Genomic DNA, 11,123 nt, shown 5'->3' with positions numbered 1-11,123 from the left:
AAGGGACAAATTAATTTCATTAAAAAAATGGCATTTCCGGTGATGGGAGTCGAACCCAGAAGGTCAAATTTTCCGAGACATTAATTTGCTACACTGGATCGTTTCGAAAAAAATGGACATAAAATATTTTTAATTAAATGAGGTACACCCATTGTTTAGAGTTTAGCATCTTACTAAACATATCCTAAACGCTAAATCTTAAACTAAACAACTCTCCACCTCCCACAAGAATGGGTTTTTTATTATTTAAAAACCACTACTCATTTTTTTTAGTACATCGATATTTTTACACAAGGAGGAATGAGAGTTCTGCTAAGTGAAGAGGAATATCATCAGACCGTAGTACTGAGTGGCAACACCACTACTCATTTAAGTTAATCTTACTACTTAATAAATTTATTTTTTATAATTTTTAATTTTGTAAAAAGACAGAATAGGATATATTACTATTATTTCTATTTTCACCCACACAAATTCTATATTTTTTTTTGAACAAACAATACTACACTAAGATCATCTCCAACCCTTGGGCTAAAAGCTAAATTTTTTAGCCCTGAAAATTTGGCTTTTAGCCCAGAAACATCTTTTCTGCTCCAACACTTCTGCCCTAAAATTTTAGCCCGGAATTATTAAAGAATGAACTTAGGCCAATTTTTTTCTTAAATCAATTTTTTTTAAAAATAAATATGTAGATTATTGTAAATTAATTTTATGAACATTTTAATCTAAAAAAATTTAAATTTCGATAAACATTTGGGATTTAGCCCGGGGGGAAAGCTGGGGGGTATTTGGCCCAGAAATAACATTTGACATTTAGCCTAAAATTTTAACATGGGTTGGAGAGTGTTTGGGGGGGGGTAATTTGGGGGGTAACTTAGCTTTTAGCCCAGGTTTGGAGATGGTCTAAGGGAATGGGGGGTGGCAAAGCTTCATAATAGGCTAGCAATAATGTGGTTCGAATTCGCATTTCGCGAGAATCGAACCTAAGATCTTTTACTTACAAGTGAAGAGAAATATCACTAGACCTAATACTAAGTGACAACTCTAATATGTTGTACAAGGCATGGGGAAGAAAGCACACGACATGGTGAAGGTCGGAAAAGCAAGGTTCATTCTCCATAGATGTTGGACAAGGCATGGGGGTTCAGCATTCGGTGTGCAGGGGAGTGGTGTGTTAAAGTTTAAGGAAATTGATCATCTCCGGATCTCTTTCTCCAAATCCACTAAATCAGGAAATCCATGCCATTGAAATTTGATTCAACAACTACAAATAGAGGCTCATTTTAAAAGTTATAATAACTTCAGTTGTTAGATAAAATTTGAATGGCAAGGATCTCTTGATTTGGTGGATCAGGAGGAAGGAATCCGGAGAGGATCCCTTTCCAAAGTTTAAGGGTACTTTAGAAGCAAACTAGTAAAAATGTCCGATCTCTGTTGCGTGTTTTGAAACTGAAACTCACAATTAACACTCATTTCTAAATTGTTCAAAAACTAATCAAAACAACTGAATTCACATGATAAAATAAGTTTTTCAGTTTGCATCTATATTCTATTGAATTTACATTAAAAACCTATGTACAACCAAAATAACAAATTTCTAAACGCATACTAAAACCCATTTACATATATCAGTTTCGTTCGTAACAAAAAATTCAAAATTCAGCAAAAAGAAAATAATGTCTGAGCAAGGTAAAAGACAAAAAAGAAAAGGAATTGTATACATGAGTAGCGACGCAGAATGCATGCGAATGGCAGTCTGCCAAATGGATTTTCTGCGGCTATAAGAACTTGCTTTCAATTGGGTATAACTCAGATTTTCGATATCTTGGAATTTCTGGGATATTATAGCGTTTTCGGAGATATTGACAGATGAATCAGGTGGGGGGCAGCTGGCAAGCATGCCGGTTGTGTGCTTGCAGTTGCAGATTGGAGAGCCTTTCTTCAGTGATTCGGGAAAGGAATTGGGTTGGGATGGACTTTTCCTTTGCTTTTTTCTCCTTTCAAGTCAACCAAACAATGAACAGAATCAAAATTATTTATAAGGGTCAAAGTAAAAGTGTGAATCCATATAGGTTCTTATACAGATTAACCCATGTGGGTTTTGAGGAGGAGGAGGTCTAGTACAATACAGAGTTTGGTGAGGAAGGAGAAGAGCCTAATTTTGCCGTCAAACTTACTGTTTGTACATGACGTGCACATGATATACTCACAAATTTGAGCCAACAAAAAAACTTAGAGCTTAGGTCATCTCTAACTGAAGGCTGGCCAGTTGGCTTATTTTAGCCCTTTGACCATTCAAGATATTAATTATTTTAATAAACAGTACAAAACCATATTTACCTCTATCTCCAACCAAGAGTCAAAGGATTATAGGGTCAAACATAATTTATTATTTAAAATGTTGTTTCATGTTACTTAATTTAATTTAATGTTGTTGTTTGGGTCCAAAAATATTGTTTTGGGCCGAACTTAGATATTTTTCGGTCCAGTATCAGATAGGTTGAGTTTAGATTCATTCTCGGCCCAGAAGTCGTGTACAGGTGTTATTGATATTTAGTCCATGGGCCGCACGGTTAAATTTGGCCATATCATATGGGAAGTTGGAATGTAGACGAATCCTGTTTTGAAAAGGAGTTATGACGGGATCAAGATAATGAGATTGAATAAAGTTTGATAACAAGTTACGTTCAAAGTCCTATTGGGAATAGGATTGGCCGAGATAAAAGAGTTCTAATCCGAGAGGGATTGGGATTCAATACAGGTTGGCCGCTATAAATAGAGGAAGTTGTGCATCATTCAAGCCCCATTCAATTCAACACACAACTGCCCTGTGCAAATTCTCTCAACAACCTTGAGATTTTTTCATTTTCTCTTTTCGCCGACACATCTTCAGTTTGGATAAACAGTACTGTGAAGGAAACCGGTGATATCTTCAGTCGGCATAGATATCACTGTCGCCGTAGTATCAGCTGACCTCGTAGCATCTTCAGTTTGGATAAACAACACTACGTCGAGGGCGACTGGTTATCTATCCAAGTCTTGGTCGAAAAGGATTTCCGAATCCTTATTGGTTGAGGTCATCTCATTAGCCTTCTCGGTGAAGTGAGGTGTTACAGTTTATTAGGCTCGGCACATTGCACGCCGAGTTAGTTTATGATTGGATACTCTCAAGTGGGATTTAGAGTTCAGCATTCTGATGGCCAAACCACGTTTATTGTTAAGACATATATTCGCTTTGAGTATTTGTGTCCTTACATTTTGGTGTCGATTCGGCGTGAGTTTACTCTGACGAATACCATTATTGTGACCTAATCACGACGGTGATTTGTGAACTTCGTAAGAATAGTAGCCTTGTCTTCAGGTTCGAGAACCCAAGAGGCCGAGACGTGTTCCTTCCTCGGTCGCAATCGCAAGACGCAGAAGTCGGCCGTGCACTCAACACAACATCAGCATATTTTACTCCTCGGCCGAGCTCGGCCGATGAGTTGGCACGCCTTGCATTCAACCCAATGACGTAGTTAGCTCATAGATTACTTGGCATGCGCGCCACGTAGGCTTGGTAGTTTTTAGGGTTAACATTTTGGCACGCCCAGTGGGACCCAGTGCTAAAACTACGAAGTTCATGCCAATTGAGACACGATCGGTTAAAAAGAAAACAGCTATGGGAAAATCAACAACCGATTTGGCAATTGAGAACATAGGACAAAGTGTATCACAGGCACAAAATCCCCTTAGTGCCGTGACACTTGAGTCCACAAGCGCAACTCGTCGAGAAAAGGAAGTTGGTCTGGGCGGTCAGCTTTGCAGTCTAGAAATCCCTAACAAACACACATGCGTTCTCAATGAAGGGATAGTGGAGGACTGTGATGAGGATGGTGGTGAAGGCTCTGATCCACCAACAAGATCGTTTCTTCGAAGACGACTTGATGAACAGTCTCGGGCGGTTGAACAAACGTTTAGTCGAGGAATCGATAAACTGCACGACGTGATACCCAGTACCAGTGAGGTACAAAACAGATTGCTTGAAATACTAGTTAGCAAGGTCTGCGACGGCAGGTCATTCGATCTTTCCCGGCAATTGCCACCAAGGAATAATCTGTTACCAATAGTACATGCCGAGCCAATCCCTACTCGGCTCAAGCTAATTGACTTAGAAAAAAAAGAAGGATCGAGTAGCAGGACAGATGGACCCGACCAGATAGTGGAAGTAAAGTCCGTCGATATAACTAAGGTCCAGCGGATGATTGATTCGACCATGAAAAAGGGGCCGAAGTTCCCTAAATTCATCCATCCATATCCAGTTTACGTGGAATGATTCGAATATCCTAAAGGTTTCAAAATTCTAGATTTTAGTATTTTCGCTGGAGAATCGTCTTTATCCTCGTTAGAACATGTGGCTCGTTTCACCGCGCAATGCGGAGATGTCAACAATGATTTTCACAAGCTGCGGCTGTTCAACTTTTCATTGACAGGATCAGCATTTGCCTGGTATATCAACCTCCCACCTAATTCCATCCAGAGATGGGAGGAATTGGTTGAGAGATTTCACGAGCAATTTTATCGGCCAGGGATGGAAATGTCAGTTTCCTCGTTGGCAAGGATGGCTCAAGCGTCTGATGAGTCACCAATGGATTATCTTACCAGATTTAAATCGGCTAGGAATTGGTGCCGAGTACCTCTCCCTGAAGTCGAATTTGTTAGACTTGCTTTGAACGGACTCAATGTAGAATACAAAAAGAAATTTTTGGGGGTAAACTTTCGGGATATGTATGAATTAGCCTAGCATGTCGAGCAATATGACTATTTGCTCCGAGAAGAGAAGATGTCGAAACCCCCATCTCGATGGACGATTTACAAAAACCCTACGGTCAATTATGCGTCGATCGAAGGCGAGGAGTCTCAATACGTCAGTGTGGATGCGGCCGAGATAGTAATAGATAAACCATACGTGTGCAAGGCATTGACTTAAATTAATTCCAAGAAGGTCAAAACCCGCTTGGCCACTGAAGAAACAGTAAAGACATCAAAAGTTTATACCTTTGATATCACAAAGGCCGAAGCAATTTTTGATCAATTGTTATCAGCAAAGATCATTAAACTTCGGCCAGGGCATAACATTCCCAAGGCCGAAGAACTTAAAGGAAGGACATATTGCAAATATCATAACTCGACCAAGCATGCCACAAACAATTGTGTCATATTTCGTGATGATATCCAGAGCTGGATTGACAAAGGCAAGTTAAAGTTTCCTGAAAAACGCATGACGGTTGATACGGATCCATTCCCTTTGGCGATAGTTGGCATGGTAGACGCCTGTTTGCCCAAAAGCAAATGGAAAGAGAAGGTCGAGTTTGCCCCAGTACATCACATCCTAAAGCAAAGCTCCCAGCCTCGACTCAAGATCGACCTATTTTCCAACGCGCCACCTACCAAGTTCTCAGGGCCGGCCATAGTTGAACCCATGTCAAGTTACAACGACGAAGAAAATGGCGGGCCAATCGTACCACATATTCTAAAGAAAGGTTCCCAATCTCGAATCAAGATCGACCTGTTTTCCAATGTGCCACCCACTAAACTCTCAGGACCGGCCATAGTCGAGTCCATGTCAGATTCCAGCGAAGATGAAAATGGTGGGCCGATAGTTCTGTGTAGCAATTGTAAGGCACGCGTCGTATTAATCGAGCCCAAGAGGAAACTTCCTTCGATGCAGATGCTGACGCCACAACACCAATCGGCGATTACGGCGAAACCTTTAAAGGAACATAGTAAAGGCCAGCGCCAGAAAGTATTCGATAGGCTCGGCCCAAGGAAACAAACAGATGATACTACATCGGTCAGACGGCGTCTTGATTTCGATACACCGTTTTACAACGAGGATTATTATTCACGCAATTCCAGTAGCTCGAGCTTATCAGCAAATCCAAAAACCTTCAGGCCACCTGAACCACGTGACCAATGTTGGTACGACTATAATTCTCCCACCGGCATGTATACCGTGCTTTCCAAATCTCAGAAACGTCGACGTCAGCGTATAAATTGCCTGGCTTGACGGCAAGCGGCCCAGCCTGTTTCAGCCACTAAATGGCAATCGAAAGAGACGGCAGGAAGCGGAGATGATCGGCCAACCCCAACAATCATGGCTGAATTACAAGGGCAGAAGGAAACCAATCGGGACTTCGAAACTACCATTGAAGCAGCCGGGGAAATGAAAGCTCGTTTCGAGCAATTTAAGAAAGAGGCCGAAAGCCAACTGCCCCAGTTACCTTTGAAAGAACCACTAATCAGAGTTCGGAAGAATCTGCACCCCTCATTCCTCGGCCAATCATTAGAATATATGAAAGAATTTCACAAGAAATATTCTGCCAACGACTTGTATGGGTTGCCCAAGGCCTGCCAAGAAGCTCTTGACTTGGCATTAACTTGCCCCGATGATGAGCAGGTTATCCAAAAAACCACTGATCTAGCAATAAAAGCCAGATTCCAGCACATTTGAGATGCTAGGGTTCTCAGCTTCGAGGTCGACCCATACACGGATATTGATACAGCCGAACTCCCTTTTTCTCTTGAAGACCTTCAACACCTTCAATACCACTTCGAAGTTTTTTTGGCCGTCTCTTTGTCCGGTTTAACAACCGATGAGACAGAGTGGGTGGCACATCTGGATGCTTACTTAGACATAAGGAATGCCGGATCGCCTATAAGGAACGAGCTCGAAAAATACGACAGGAGCAAAGTCCGACACTAAATGCATGCAAGCCCGAAGACAACAAGGACACAGAGTCGGATTGTGTGGCACAAGCGCACAAATATGTTGAGACACACAACGATATGGCCGCAAATGCTCCAACACACGATGCTATAGTCCCCACCATCCGGAAGATGGCGACCAGGATCCAATGGGCCCTTCAGTCCTTGATAATATGGTAATCAGCATGGTCCATGTTCTCCTTGCCAAATTTCAGCTGACTACGCACCAACCAAGTTCCTTGGACGGTGATGTGGTCGCCGAGGAAGCAACACAAGTTGATTTCGTCACTACTACTGAAGACGAGTCAACAAATGGCAACGATAAACTTAAAATAGCCTTGGACATCTTGTTTCCCCGTTCTTCCTCGACTAATCTTCAGCATTTAAAACCGTTGTATGTCACGACCCATATTGAAGGCTACCTAATCTCCAAGATTTTCGTCGATTGTGGAGCAAAGGTCAATATCATGCCTGTATCCGTCATGAAAGCATTACGACGATCCAACGATGAACTCATTCTTTTAGGAATAACTATGAGTAGCTTTGTCAGTGACAAGTCTCAGACCAAATGAGTACTCCCTCTAGAGGTTAACATTGCAGGCCGCAATCATATGACCGTATTTTTTATCGTCGATTCCAAGACCGAATATAATGCTCTGCTTGGTAGGGATTAGATTCATCAAAAGAATTGCATTCCTTTTTCTTTGTATCAAGTTCTCATTTTTTGGGACGGTAAATCAGTCGTGGTCCACCTGGTTGATACTCAGCCGTTTGAAACCAACATGATTCAGGCCCGCTATTATGATGATCACGTCGGCTATATTACCCTATAGGGTTTTAATGAAGATAGACGGTTGACTCGGATCTCAGTCCAGAAAGCCATCGAGGTAGGCGCCGAGACTGTCCATCAGGATTCGGCGAGACTCAGTTTGGCCAATTTACTCCCCACCACTGATGATTGATATCAAAAGCGAGAGATGTCGGGTCGCGGTTTCATCCACGATGAAACACCTGCTGGCCCATTGGTGTGCTATTTCCAAACACCCGCATTCGGGCATCAACTTAATCGAATTGTTGGCCGAAGAGGATAACGGCCTGGTACTATCGTTGGATAAAGTTCAGAACGTACCGGCCGAGCTCGACGATAGCCAACCCCAAGTTAAGGATCCTCTAGAGGAAATAAATGTTGAAACGACCGACGATCCTCAGCCATTATTTATTAGTGCATTATTACCCCATGCCATGAAAGTTGAACTCCATCAATTACTTCATGAGTTTAAAGATTGTTTTGCTTGGAGTTATCATGAGATGCCGGGTCTCGATCGGACCCTCGTCGAACATGAATTACGTATCAAACCTAGTTGCAAGCCTTTTCAACAACCTCCTCGATGATTTTCGACCGTAGTACAACTTGGCATAAAAGATGAAATTGTTCAACTGTTAAATGTCGGGTTTATCCGAACTGCTCGATACGTCGAGTGGTTAGCGAATATCGTATTGGTGCTCAAGAAAAATGGGGCCCTACGCATTTGCATTAATTTTCGAAATTTGAATCTGGCAACACTCAAGGATGCATATCCCATGCCAATTTTAGATTTGCTAATCGACGCCGCGGCTAATCATGATATGCTATCATTCATGGATGGACATGCCGGTTATAACCAGATATTTATTGTCAAGGCCGATGTTTATAAAACTACTTTTCGCTACCCAAGGGCACTTGGAACCTACGAGTGGGTAGTCATGCCATTCGATCTAAAAAATGTTGGTGCCACATATCAACGCGCGATGAATACCATTTTTCATGACTGATCGGCACTACCATAGAAGTGTATATTGATGACGTCGTGGTCAAATCGAAAAGTCGCCGAACGCATATTGATGATCTTCGGCAAGCTTTCCTTCGCATGCGTCGACATAACCTTAAGATGAACCTGGCCAAATGCGTCTTTGGTGTGTCGATCGGTAATTTCTTAGGTTTTCTTGTCCACCATCGCGGCATCGAGGTCGACACGAACAAAGCTCGTGCGATTATTGACGCCCCACCACCGACGACCAAAAAACAACTCCAGTCATTGCTCAGGAAAATAAATTTTCTTCGCCGATTCAAAGCTAATTCCGCTGGCAAAATGACGGCATTCTTTACACTGTTGAAACTTAAGGACTCATATAACTTTAAGTGGCGTGAAGAACATCGAGCAGCTTTCACGTAAATCAAGGTTGCTCTTGTAACTCCACCCATCCTCGTACCGCCTCGACGAGATAAACCCCTTTAGCTTTACATTTTCACTGCCGAAGAATCCATCGGTTGCCTCATCGCGCAAAACATCGATACTGGGTGAGAACAAGCTATTTTCTATCTCAGCCGAAACCTCAATACTTCAGAGATCAATTATTCACCCGTCGAGAAGCTTTGCTTGGCTTTGTTCTTCGCCGCTTTCAAACTTCGACATGACATGCTCCCATCCGTTACGCAGGTCATCGCCCAGACAGATGTCATTCGATATATGCTTACTCGGCCAATAGTCAAAGGTCGAATCGGGAAATGGACACTGGCACTATCGGAGTTTAGTTTACAGTACGTCCTATAAAAAGCAATCAAAGGACAAACGCTTGTTGATTTCTTAGCCCATCACCCTTCTCCATATGGGTTCGGGGGCAACGATGTTGACATGGAATGGTGGAAGCACGTGACAATTATTGGACGATGTATTTCGATGGTTCCAGCACGTCGATATTGGCCGGCATGGGGATCGTCCTCCAGTCTCCACACCAACACCGTTGGTTCTTTTCCCTTAAGTTGGATTTCGATTGTACCAACAATCAGGCCGAGTACGAAGCCCTTGTTATCGGCCTTAGCGTACTTCATGATTTGCACGCTGCTCGTGTCCTCGTTTTCGACGATTCAGAACTTGTGATTAACCAACTCAATGGAACTTTTCGATGCATGAGTTGCACTCTGGTGCCCTATCACATGGTTGCCAGTTACTTAGCCGAGTCATTCGACGATATCACATTCAATCATATTTCCCGTGGTGAGAACACCGTCGCAGATGAACTTGCTCAGATAGCCTCCGGAGCACAACTCTTGGAGGGCAAGTGTGGACCAATGATACCCGTTTTACAACAATCGTATCCAGCTTTGGTTAATCAACAAGTCCTTCAGCGCGACCAAGTCATCCGTACACGAGTAATGTCCTTACCTTCGTTGTTGGAACATGAGGATCCTGTAGATGTTTGCGTGGTCGAGACGTTACCAAACGACTGGAGAATGCCAATTATGCAATACCTTGATAATCCCAGAGGCAAACACGACCGAAAAATAAGGGTCCATGCCACAAACTATGTCTCGTACCAGAATGAGTTGTATCGAAAAGGCGAGGACGATTTATTACTGTTATGCCTCGGCCCGCAAGAAGCCGCCCAAGCAATCACAGAGGTACACGAAGGAATTTGCGGAGCCCATCAATTAGGACGCAAGATGCGTTGGCTACTTTGCCGGCACGGTTACTTCTGGCCAAGCATATTGAAAGATTGTATTGAGTATGCACGAAGATGCGTCTAGTGTCAAATTCATGGACCCATCTAAAGAGCCCCGACCGAATTACTTCATTCGGTCATCAAACCTTGGCCGTTCAAAGGATGGGCAATGGATGTGATCGGCAAAATTACGCCATCTTCTTGAGCAGCGAAACATGCATGGATACTTGTGGTAACTGATTAATTCACCAAATGGGTCAAAGCAAAATCATAATTCGAATTAACCTCCAAGGAGGTTTGCAATTTTGTGAAGGAACATATTGTGACTAGGTTCGGCGTACCAGAAACGATCATAAGTGATAATGGCACAGTCTTCACAGTCGAAAGGTTTAAAGAGTATACAACGAGCTTAAAAATTCAGCTTAAGTAATCCACACCATACTATCCGCAAGCGAATGGACAAGCCGAAACAAGTAATAAGGTTTTGATCGGCATTCTTGAAAAAATGATAAAAGAAAGACCTGGCATGTGGCATTTAAAATTGAATGAAGCCTTATGGGCATACCAGACTTCACCCTGGTCGACAACAGGTACCACCCCATATGCGTTAACCTATGAACATGACGTGATGTTACCGGTCGAGCTAAGTGTAAATTCTTTACGCCTGATGGAGCAGAGTAGTCTGTCCAATGTTGAATATAACCAGGCCATGTTACAAGAGTTAGAAGATTTGGAAGAAGATCGGCTAGGCGCTTACAATCTTCTAGTGGCACAAAAGAAAATTGCCGAACAAGCTTATAATCAAAGAGTTAAACAAAAAACGTTCGGCGAGGGAGAGTTAGTTTGGCAAACTGTGCTACCTATAGGAATTAAAGATCCCAGATTCGGCAAATGGT

At 42.6% G+C, this 11,123-nt stretch overlaps 1 protein-coding gene across 1 annotated transcript; it reads left to right on the top strand.

Moving 5' to 3' along the window:
- The first annotated feature begins 9,454 nt into the window (after nt 1-9,454).
- LOC139190833 (uncharacterized) lies at nt 9,455-10,312 on the top strand. The gene has a single exon (XM_070811322.1). It carries the CDS (start codon nt 9,455-9,457, stop codon nt 10,310-10,312), a length of 858 nt encoding a protein of 285 aa, XP_070667423.1.
- The last annotated feature ends 811 nt before the right edge of the window (nt 10,313-11,123 follow it).

Source organism: Malus domestica, chromosome 13 (genome assembly GCF_042453785.1).
Source record: "Malus domestica chromosome 13, GDT2T_hap1".
Lineage (NCBI taxonomy): Eukaryota > Viridiplantae > Streptophyta > Magnoliopsida > Rosales > Rosaceae > Malus > Malus domestica.
The sequence above is the reverse complement of the archived record's forward strand: the minus strand, read 5'-3'. Positions and strand labels throughout refer to the sequence as shown.

What these genes read in the sequence shown, in the direction of transcription:
- LOC139190833 (XM_070811322.1), top strand. Translation starts at nt 9,455, where the DNA reads ATGTATTTCGATGGTTCCAGCACGTCGATATTGGCCGGCATGGGGATC.